We start from the raw sequence: 12,386 nt of genomic DNA on the forward strand, positions 1-12,386 counted from the left end.
TCGCTCAAACCATTTCAGACTTGTAAATGATAAATTATGCATAATTACAACATATAAAATTAGAATATGAGCTGACCTGATATTTATTATTTTCCCCCCAGTTTATGTATTATTTATTAGACATTGGATTTGTTTTATGACAATTACTTCTCTTAATGTGTTTCTGTAAATAAGATGCCTTGTTTTGCCGTGTTCCGCTTAAGTCAATTTTAACAGAGTCGCTCCATAATTGCTCATTAAATGTTGTGAATATATTATTTGGACCGTATACATTTAATATGAAACCCCAGCTTCTATTTTAAAGGAACAATTCACCCAAAAATGATCCATTCAAGATCTAGATGAGTTTCTTTTTTCATTGGATTTGGGGGAATTCAGCATTACATCACTTTCTGACCAATGGATCCCCTGGTGCCGTCGAATGAGAGTTCAAACAGCTGAGAAAAAATAAAAATAAAACCTTAACAATTATCCATATGAATCCAGTCCATCAAAATCTTTTTAAGTGAAATTCTTTGTTTTTGTAAAAAAAAAAAAAAAACATCATTAAGGCATTTTAACTTTAAATCCATAATAGTGCTTCCTCCAGTGAAAAAGTTTAATGTTGTTCTCTCACATGTTTTGTGAGAACTGTTTTGGACTGTTTTTGCTTGTAAACTGTACTTGATCTGTGCATTTTTTTCTCCTGATCTAAAAAAGACAAGTTTTTTCAATGGAAAAAACAGCTTTTCACTTCACAAGACAATTATTTAAAGCCTGGAATCATGTGGTTTGTGGAATATTGTTATGTTTTAATCAGATAATCATTGTGACGGCACCCATTCACTGCAGAGGATCCATTGTTGAGCAAGTGATGAAATTGTACATTTCTCCAAATCTGTTCTGATGAAGAAACAAACTCATCTTTGATGGGTTGAGGGTGAATTAACTATTGCAGAGAGAACTATTCCTTTAAAATATAAAAGCTTGTCAAAAATGTAAATATTGAGACTTCTCTATGGAGATAACAGAAGTTAAAGTTAATATTTCTTGCACAAGCTCGGTTTTGAATTTCAATGGGGCTGTATAGATTCAGGACCCTGGACAGAGACAATGCGGTTGACGCCACTCTCCAGAACTAACGTCTGTTCACGCACAGTGAATGCCATGGTTGGTTAAAGCTGCCTAATTGATTTGCCCATCCAAACATCTGAGGGAGGACAAACGGCAGCAAGTGACATTTAAGAGTCACTTTTGAAAGTATTTCCTCATTTAAAGTCATCATAGAGCTTATTTGAGAGAATACAATCATAGTCTTTCAGAGATTTAGTCTTAAAGTTCCTCTCTTAAAAAATGGTTACATGCTTCATAACCATATTCGCCTGTAAAAAGTTTTCAAATTGATCTATATGGTTCTTTGAACATTCATTATATTTAAGTTAAAGGTTCTTCAAATCAACTTACTGGCTTTTGGGTTCTCTAAAGCACCAGTGAATTCTGAAAAAACTGTTTCTGGTTCTATACTGAATATTGATTGTTTTTTCTTTTAAGTGTTGCTTCTTGATAACAGTAACAATACATTTGTACAAAACCAAATATCACTAACCTTCTGCTCATTTTTCACAGACAGCACTCCTTAAACACTAGAGGTTTTACTGAAGCAGTAAGACTGATATAGAAAATGAGGAAATGGAGATTGTGATGAACAGTATGATTTATGATTCATGGGACTGAAGAGAATAGGGAGTTGAAGACCAGAAAATGAAAAGTCACTGCATGGTCATTCATTAAATGTCGACAAAATGTGTTAAATGTCATTTCATCTATTTCAAAGACTCATGTCTGCCATTCGCTTTTTTGTTCTGTAACATTTAGTTTGTCTAAATTTAGCATATTTGAGCTGTGTGTCTCAAACTTTGATATAATATCTAACAGAAATACATGGGGAAAAGTGTCACAATTCTCCCTCAGCCTTGATTTGTGGATGTTATATCAAAATTTAACAAGAGAACCTACTGATTCAGATCACTTATTTTCTGACATGGTACATCCATCAACATGATCACAAATTAAATACACAAATGTGAAATTATACTTTCTTAACCCCAAACTGCTTTTTGTTCCATACATTTTACCATTTTTACAACAACTTTCACCTCATAAAGGTCTATATAATGCTTAAGCTCATTTATAATTGGTTTAACTGATGGAATTTCGGTTTAAATTGGTTTAACCTATTGATATTATTAGTCTACGTGTATAAATAGTTATGTGTCACAGTCATTTGTGTATTTCAAGGCAGAATAACGCACATGCAGTACGCAGCATACAAAATTACTGGACAGCACATATCTGACAGCAAAAACACCATGTGTCATTCAACCGTGTTTCTGTAGTCTAACAAGTCTAACTTAGCTTTTGTTTCATCGTGACAGTCCAACCGAAAGGGTGGTCGAGTAATAAAAGGGCTTCCGCTCAGTTTAGAGTCGCCTATATGCTGTCTCAGAATACGGCACTAACCTAAAATGGACACACGAATCCCCGCGACAATGAGTGTGTGTGTGTGTGATGTAGAGAAGGCGCATGTGTGATGAGTGTGTGTGTATATGTAGACACTGCCCACCGCTGTCGCGCTCCCCCCATCTTGCATGTGGACCGTCTACCACCGGACGGAGACGCACCAGGGTTCGTGCCACTGCAGGGGGAAAAACCCCGGCAAGAATGGATTTCTAGCAACGTTTCTCTTTTCTGTCCTTTACCCGACTGACGTCATCCTCAATGTCTCTCACAAATTTTAACTAACAAAATGAGGATTTCTTGTAATCAGCTTTTATTGCTATTCTCTTGCGTTTGGGGACTTACTATGGGTGCTTTTCCTAGCAGCGTTCAAATCGGTAAGTACGGCGGTTCATCTCAAAGACACGAGCTTAAGTGCGTTAAACTGTGACAAATGAATGACAAAAATAAGACCATCTGCATTAGGGTCAGCAGTGAATGTCAGTGCTTAAATAATGCGGTTGGAAATAGGTTTTGTTGTATGACAGAAAAGGGTTATTTTAAGGGAAAATCATTTTTTGGATACTTTTTGTTTGTTTGTTAGCTGTCAACCAGATCATTGTGCCACGTTTTGGTTATGGCACCACTGCAGTGCTCTCCGTGCAACGGGATGCTGCTCTGAAGGTGGATCATCCTGAACAAGGGCACACACGCAGTGAAAGTTTATATATTTGTAAATAAATGCTTGGTAAAATTAAAGTAATATGGATATATAATGACAAAGGGATTTGAATATCAGTTCACCACCTCGTCAATGAAAGAGGTTTAATTTATTCCAGTAGCTACTGCATCAAGCCCTGTCATAAGCCCTGAGACTCCTCGTGCCTGTGAAATTCCTAATCTCTCCCATTTTTTTTTAGCGAGAATATGAAAAGTGTACTGATATCTGTGGAAAAAAACGTCAAGATCACATTGTAAAAATACGTCAAATTTAAAGCCGAAAAACTGGCAGCCGTGATTGTTTGAAAGTCAATGTGATGACGTTTCAGACGTCAAGGGAGCTGTTTTGTTGCCTTTTACATTTTGTATATTTAGGCTTTATCATTGACTAATCATTGAAACACTGAGTACCTTTGACAGATAATAGCCAGTTAGTAGGCTTTTTATTTCTTTTTAATCAAAGAAAATATTTCACAAAGTGGCAAAAGTATCAAGCTTTTCGTTTCACCAAGCAACGTACAGACTAGGAATGGAACTGGAATGGAGCAATAAAAAGTTCCTTGACCAAAGTATTCTGTATTCTGTATTCACTCACTTCACTAGAGCCGAGTATTCACTCGGCTCTAGATCTACTCCGGGTTTTCCATTTCACGATCCTCGCCCACCTTTCCATGGCAATTGCTAAAAAAAAACCTGTATAAACCATAGACTGTATGAAAACAGAACAGTATTACTTGAACAAAAAAACAAAAAATGTTCATATTAGGCATTTTAGAATACCCCCGTATAAGCTATTTTCTTTTTCGTATTCCACATCCTGTCCAATGATCTCCTTCAAACTATAAATGTTTAAAAATATTACACATTATACAAAAGTTTACAATATAAACAATAATAAATGCATTATAAAAACTGTTCAGAGTTAAAAAGCAGGACAAAAAAGCAGGACAGGACTCTCTGAACCTTCAATGTTCTAAACGTTTTCCTGTAAATAAAAGGACTGTTTAGATCCAACTACATGTTATAATCCCATCAGAGTTAACATACTGTTCTCATAAAAAAATAATAATACTAATAATAAAAATACTTGATTTCAGTTAAACTTACATTGCATCCTGTCTGGTTTTTGCAAATGCTCATGTTTTCGCGCACTAACGCAGATAGGCCAGAGATTTAAATGAATGTTGCTTGTTCCCGGGACAAGCAAAACAAAAATGTGCTTTATTTTCTTACATCTACAGAGAAAAATATAACCAGAAAAAGCAAGTCATGCACTGGTTTAAACAACTCTTAAAGGATAGTTCACCTTCAGTTGCTAATCCCAACTGATTTGCATTTTTATACTATGGAAGTCAGTGGGGACCAGCAACTGAAGGTGAACTGTCCCTTTAAGTTACAACACGCGCATCTGTCTAAGCATCTGCCACATAAACCTGTGTTAATGAGCCTCTTGGAATCATTTAATATGCTTTTTGTGCTTTGGATATCTTAGGTCTTGTGCTTTCACTCAGCAGTTCGCTTGGCCTCCCTGTGGCTTCTCCCACTGGTTATTTTCAAACGCATTTTCCCATTAATATGTATTTTTGTAAAGTGTCTGCACTGAGGGAGCATGACAAGCAAATATGAACTTCAGTAATGAAATTTGATGATTATTTTCTTTATCGATTAATCATTGAGGCATTGAATTGTATCAATGCTTGTATGTAAAATTACATGTTTTTCTTAGTGAATGTAGTATGGATTTTCACCATGAATAATAGCAATTATTACTTTTTCAGCAAAAAACAAAACGTGTGCACATACATTATTATGTAAAATATTAAAATATGATTCAATAAAATATAATCCAAAATCAGATTTATTTTCCCCTTCTATGGTAAGGCTAATGAATTATTAATTAATAGGTTATTGTTTTTGCTTTTTCTGAATAACAAACATTTTAATAGTACATATTATTTATCTTCCAGAGAGATGTCATATGTGCATAATGGGGTTATTCACGTGTGAAAGCTCACTAGAGTGTGCAAGTGTGCACTTGACTCATCAGATGTGGCATGTTACTTGAATTTCAAAATCCTTGAACCTCTTGTGTTTTTGTTCTTCTTAATCAAATAGCCAGTATCCTATATGACGTCTTTGGTGCAATGTGTTATTTCCCCCCTCGCTTTCAATTCTCCTCTTTTCTTCTTTCTTTCTCGCTACACTCTCTCTCTCTCTCTCTCTCTCTCTCTCTCTCTCTCTCTCTCCTGCAGGCGGGCTGTTCATCAGGAACACAGATCAGGAGTACACTGCCTTTCGGTTGGCCATTTTTCTTCACAACACAAGCCCTAATGCATCCGAGGCCCCCTTTAACCTGATACCCCATGTGGACAACATTGAGACTGCCAACAGCTTCGCCGTGACCAATGCCTGTAAGTTCAGCCTGAAGCTGCATACTGGATATTTACATTAATGCCTTTTAGACAGAGAAATAGAGAAAGGACAGTAGGTGATATTGTTGATGGACCTAGAGTTGTTTTGGATTAAGTGCCATTTCCGCAAACAATTTAAGCTAATGATAATCACACCAGCCACGTGAACTGAACAGAAGCAGTAAAGGCCATTCATACAGTGTGATAGGGATTACCTAGCCCCTATCCAGTCAGCACTGGTGTCTCTTTGTGAAATCTGTCCTCCGGCTCTCAACTGGCACAAATACAGGCTAAGTACATGTAGTGTACGGTATATTTGCTTATGCACCCTTCCCCCAGTGCCCTGAGCCGAGTGTTCTCACTGTGTGTTCATGTGTGTGAATGTTTGAATGCATTTGCATCTGATCTGCTGACATATGTGCTGGCATTGCATAAATTGTGTTTGTGTGTCTGTGTTCATATTTTGCAGTAATACAGTCTAGGTCTGTCATAGTTTGTTTGTAACCCCCTTCTGGTATTTCTGCTGTGTGGTATCATGTTTAGGCCTGTGGAGCTGAATGCTGGTAGTGCATCAAGCCATATCCATGAAGATGTCACTAAGGTGCACCATATTTTCTGAACATCTTTTTGCAATATCCCACCATGCTTAGTGGTTTTTGACATAGGGTCAGAGGGTAATTGTGAAGATCAGCCATGGTTGTGCCTGGACTTCTGTTTTCTCCTACTTGTTCAATTGCTATTTTCTTCAAGTAATGTTCCATGCTCAGCTCTAACCACAGCATACAATGTTCTTATTGTCTTATCTACTGTGCTGTGATATGAAGTGATACGAGGAGCTGTGCTTCCCAGACTATTGTGTTTTGTGGAAAGTTTGAAATTATGGTGCGCAACAAGAAATGTATTTCTTTAACTTCTAGCAGAGACGACATCATAAACCCCATGCAATCAAAATTTGAGTTTTGCAGCCATTCTGTTACTTTTAAAGTAACTGATTGAAGCAGACACACACAAGTAAAATTTACAGTCACTCTCTTCCAGGAAAATGGAGGAATATTTTGATGACTCATATTGCACTTCACAGTTCTGGTCGAATTAAATGCTCTGAAGTGAGAATGAATGTTTTTGATTTTAAACAAAAGGGACAATCCTTCCTATATGTCCGGCCTACAACTTTCTGTTTCCTGCCCTTGTAAAGCGATTTCATATGGTCTTCATTTTCCTTATTTAGACGTGTATGCTATCAGACAAGCTTTTCGTCCTGTCTTGCAGATGCACAAATCCTTACACTCCTCATCCGGTGTCATCACATATTGTATTCTCCACACTCTGAAACCTGTCCCTAATGATAGAGTTGGCCCCTTGAGCAATAATGATGAATTTGTCTGAAATTTCTATAGCCCATTTAACCTTCTCAGCAGATTAAATGCACACTGCACACACAGTCGTCATGGTAATTCGAGCCAGCCTGATAAATTCCTGTCTTATTACTGTGTATGAACAATCGGTTTCAGTTAAACAGATTAATCGCCTGGTCCGTCACTAGCCATTTTGAGCACAGTGTAAATCACTGCAGAGTAGCAGCAGCCCTGCTTGTGTAGTAGTCAGACTACCAGCGATCTGACGTGGTGTGCCACATCCTCGGCATCTCAGCCTTTCCTTCCTTCCTCTGTGACTGTTTGCAGCTCTGTTTGCAGTGTGTTGCACATGATGGCTTTTACTCCTCACTGGGGAGCCATCGCTGCCACGGGAGGATGAGTAGAGGACAGATTATTCTCTCCCAATGATCTTTCTGTTTCTTTCTCTCCATCCTCTCATTTTTGCAGTGTTATTTTACAGTCAATTGTTTAATTAAGCGGGGAATGACAAATGCGTGTTTTTGAGGAGGGTGAGGGGAAATTTTGCATAGTAGGGATTTGTGTGACCTCTAGGACAAATGTGCATGTGGGCATGTTTTCAGGTTCTCAGCAGTGGGTATGTCAACTAAGCAGCATAGTGCTGATACAAGCCTCTTTTTATGTAATTCAGTCATACCCGAGACAAGTTTGTTTCCTACCGTCATATCAGTGTGCATGATAGCATCGCCACATGGGCATATGCCCCTCTCCACAGAGCTACACTCAACCTATTTACTTGCAGCACCACATGAATGAACGCTGCTTTATAAATTGAGCACGGCAGCTGGATGAAGTGTTATTGGTGCTTTCAAACTGTTTATAAAGAGGTCAGCAAGTAAAAAAAAAAATTCATTTGTACTTTTGCTGCTGTATGTTCCAGTTAATCTAACCCCAGAGGCTTATGATGTATAAGATAGCACAAATATCTGAAATATTGTGCTAATAGAGCAGGGTTTATTGTCACAAGAAATTATCACAAATGTGACAAAAAAAATTATAAAATAAAAAGTAAATAAATACAATCAGAGAGTAAGCTAAATGTAGTTGGTCAGGATTTGTGAACTGTTTTTTTTATTTTTATGGGTCAGCCAAAAAGTTTTGAGAAACTGGTTTGAACGTGCTTGTGACTTAGTGGTTTGACTTAGACTCATTCTGTAACTTGGAAACTAGTGATGCAACAAAATTCAGCTGCTGAAAATATTTACCTGAAACAGCAAAACAAATAGCAAAAATTTTCTGTTTCGGGCGAAATATTGAGTTTGACATAACAGGTCTGAAATATTGAGGGACTGTTAATTGCTGGAAAATGTTACAATTACCTTTTTTACCTCATGACTCTCTCATTATTTACACTATTTACACGATATGGCGGGGCTAAACAGATAGTGATGTCGAAGCAGGCATTGATCTTCTGCAGAGGCGATTTTTAGCCAGGCTACGTAATAAAGTGACACATTCTACAACCTGTCATTTTGCCAGATTGGCTTCAGTTTAAGCTGTTTTTAGAATAACCAGAAAGTTCTCAAACTTTCAGGATATTTTTATAGTACATTGATCTCTTACTGTATGTGCCAAAAGATCAAGTAAATTTTGATTTCTAATAAAATCCCAATTTAAATCTGTTCATCATATAAAGTGCTCATTAGGGTGCATCAAAAAATAAAACATTTCTGAAAGTTTTGAAACATGTTTTGGCAAATATTTAGCACATTTCCTGTCTAAGTAGAGTGTAAATGACTTCATGCTAGGGCTAAAGAGAAAATCTTGCATTTGATTTTATCTTGCATACAGATTAACGGTAAATGTGACTTCACCTTTATCAGTTTGGTAAGACATGAAGGTAAATAATGACAGAACTGTAATTTTTGGGTGAGGTTTCGGTTTCTGTGTGTCTGTAAAAAAAAAGAATTTCACTAACATCACTATTGGAAATTTGAAATGTCTTTTGATCAGTTTTTCATTTTAGAAAGACTGTGGCTCCCTAGTAATTTTATTTAGTCTGGAGCCATGTAGCTTTGTTTGACCTTGATGTTGTTACAGTATCTGCACCACTGCACTAAAAGCTGCCTGACTCTGGCTCAACCAATGGTATGAGTTTGGGTTGAGACTACCTGCCAAACTATGAGATACTGTTTTTCAGACCTGCTCCACAGCCTCCAAGTGCCCTTGAATCACCCTTTGCTGAGAATTTTCTTATTATATGTGCAGTTCTGTTTGGTGCAGATAGTGGTACAGAGACAATGCACTATACCTTTCTCTACCTTTCTCTATACTCTTTCACTTATCATACACTTTCATTTGTCAATTTAGATCAGAGACACCATGTTTTGATAAGAATTTTAGAAGGAATTATGGGAGGAGCTGTAAAACTGTATAGAAACAGTGTGCAAAATAATATCTTCAGCAGTGCCTTTGTTCTGCTCCATCTGGTTTTCAAATGTATGAAGCTTTCAATCAGGCCTCTGAACACCACAAGAGTCTTTTTGCTTTGTTTGGTCTGTCAACAAAGAAGATTATGTGCCAAAAAGATAGGACTGTGTCTATGTTTGTGTTTAAAGCCACAATGTCCCTCTGTCCCCATCGTTCTCTCAGAGGGCTTTCTCTTCCAAGGGGTTTGGCTAACTGAAAAGAAAAATAGAGAGAAAAATGCACAAGCCAAGCAGCGACGAAAATAGCCAGGGGCTTGTGGGGACCGTTTCTTCAGATTGAATCCCTCTGTGAGCAGAATCCATCCCATATCACTGTTCCTCCCTCTGTCTCCCACTTTCTATATCATGCACAGAGTATTTCAACATGGGAACACTCTGTCTGTATTTCCTCCGACTTGCTCATTAACGTGTGGGTCTAATGTTTGCGTAAGTCTCGCTGTAATTCCTGAATCAATAGTTGTTTCCTGCGGCCATCTGCAGTGAGAGTGAGGAAGGGGTGAAATTCTCCAGTGATCTCGAGTTGTTTGATGGAGAGTCATGCTTCCTACTTGCAGCACCAATTCTCCATTTATTGACAGAATGATATGTGTATTGACAAAGCTACATCAATAATTTAAAGCTGTCAAAATAGGAAATTCTCCTTTTGTCTTTATTAGTCTTTTTTTTTTTTACTTTTTGGTAGGGGTGTGCACAAATAATCCAATATCCGAAAATTCGATCTGTAATTATTATTCAAACAATAAAACACTATTCAAATTTTACTACGAGTCGATTTGCTGGTTGCAATTGTAGGGAATTTATGTTACATCCTAAGTACACAAACTAAAAGTCAGTTATATTATAACTAAATGCACTTGGGGAGCATACTTCCTTTAAGTTTCCACAAGCGACAGTGGTTTAAGAACAGAAAACACAATGCGCTGTAAGAAACTTTGCTTAGCACACCGTCTGATTTGTGTCTATGGAATATCTGTGTCAGCGCACTTTCTTATTGTTATCAGACTGAGGAGCTTTTATTGTTTTTATCAACATTAACATGTGAAACAATATAAATACAATAAACATAGGCCAACTCCAGTGTATGTAGGTTCTGTACTGTAATTGGCACAATCTGCTTTCCTTTTTCAGTTTAGTCTGCTTGAGCTTGGATGCATTTGTTCTGTTCTTTATATGTTTGTTTGTTTTGTTTACATGTGTTTTCAGATAAAAGAAAACCTTGAAATAACATAACATTCTTATAGAAAATTGTTGTGTATAATGCCTAATTATAAGCTTGTTCAGAAATGTCTTTCTCGTTAATTGTCATTTAAATAAACAAATATTTGAATGTTTGCTTTTTTATTAGCCCAAATATTCAAATACAGTGTTTTTGAAAAATGTACTTACCTATTTTTAGGTGCCAAGGAGATATGTTGATCTCCTTGTTTTATCGGAACCTACAGTACAGTTATAAAGTCAGCTGTTTATTTTTATGCATAAGGGTTTTATACGGAAAATATGCATTTATGAATATATAATATTTTTACATTATATATTTATATTTTAAATCTAATATATTCAATAAATATATTGTATAGAATATGTATAAATACGTATTACAGTACAAAGTGTGTGTTTTTGTGCATATATTATAAATATGTGTAAAATATTATCTGGAAAATATTTTTCTTTCTGTCTTCATCAGAAGTCTGCAATGTGCCATGTGACATGTTTTAGTACATGCATGGTAGAGTTTTGTTTTGCACTCTCCTGAGCCATTTCCTCTCTTCTCCCCCGGAGGCAGGGCTCTGGACACCCTTTAAGTGTTTGGGATTCACCTTGTGATTGAAAGTCTCGGGCGGCTGGCTCTCTGAGGATCCTGGGCAGTATTTTTGGGTTAGGTTCGATCCTTCTGCTTCAGTGGGATCTGCCGTCCATCTGAATGAGTTCCAGTATAGATCTGTAAATGAAGGGATGAAGGCAACTGTTCAAGCTATTGGGAATGTTGGAGAGGAAGGAGAGGTAAACCCTGTGCAGGGTTTCCTCGAACAAGACATTAATATGCCCAGAAAATGCAGAGAACACACAGGGATGTCCAAAACACTACAAACTACTAGCAAAATTTTTTAACTGTGTTGAATCTATTTAATGGTACAGTACATTTTAAAATATGTATTTAAAAAGATAATATTTCTTAAAGAGTATTTTTTTTTTTTTTTTACAAAATAATTAAAAAAATAAAAAAATTACAACACTGAGTGGAAAGAACTTTCCGTTATTTTCTACAATATGTTACAGAAAAGATGGGACTTAAATGAGTCAATCTATCAATAAATTGTTTATTAGACAAACTATGCTAATGAAGTAGTTCATTAGAGTAAATAGGCTTATCAGCTTTATACACTACTATTCAAAGGTTTGGGGTCAGTAAGTTTTTTAAGATTTTTTTATTCAGTGAAAATGACAGTACAGGACAAAATATTTTAATTAAATGCTGTTATTTTTAACTCTTCACGGTTTCTTAAAAAATGTTAAGCAACACAACTCTTTTTAACAGTGATAATAATATAATAATATATGATAATAATGTTCCTTGAGCAGCTTTTCTGAAGAATCATGTGACACTGAAGACTGGAGTAATGATGCTGAAAATTCAGCTTTGCATTACAGAAATAAATTACATTTTAGAATACATTAAAATATAAGACAATTATTTTTAAATTGTAATAATCTTTCACTTCGCTTTTATTAAATTTCTTGCTGTATTTTTGCCAAACTTTTGAATGGTCCCGAGATATGGGTGAGTTTAATTTCTAAATAGGTACAGATCTTCAGGACTGATACCCAAAAATGAATTGGACAGTCTTCACTTTTATACTATTATTGGTCTATTTTTTTCTTGTATTCGGCTCTCACAGAGCAGTCGTTTTTATCAAAATTATTATTTTTTCCCTGTGATTAAAAAAATGCTTGGTTGT

General features: G+C 36.3%; 1 protein-coding gene across 6 annotated transcripts in view; it reads left to right on the forward strand.

Moving 5' to 3' along the window:
* Nucleotides 1-2,510: 2,510 nt before the first annotated feature.
* Nucleotides 2,511-12,386, forward strand: part of LOC132130960 (glutamate receptor 4-like) — an 87,762-nt gene continuing 77,886 nt past the window's right edge. For 2 of the 6 annotated variants that reach the window (XM_059542854.1, XM_059542853.1), the window contains exons 1-2: nt 2,514-2,873; nt 5,448-5,606. In XM_059542854.1, the coding sequence (XP_059398837.1) occupies nt 2,786-2,873; nt 5,448-5,606 (247 nt within the window). In that variant the 5' untranslated portion in view covers nt 2,514-2,785. Of the gene's footprint in view, nt 2,874-5,447; nt 5,607-12,386 lie in introns of all 6 variants that reach the window. The other 4 variants (XM_059542855.1, XM_059542856.1, XM_059542857.1 and 1 more) reach the window with 4 other exon arrangements.

Source organism: Carassius carassius, chromosome 47 (genome assembly GCF_963082965.1).
Source record: "Carassius carassius chromosome 47, fCarCar2.1, whole genome shotgun sequence".
Classification (NCBI taxonomy): Eukaryota; Metazoa; Chordata; class Actinopteri; order Cypriniformes; family Cyprinidae; genus Carassius; species Carassius carassius.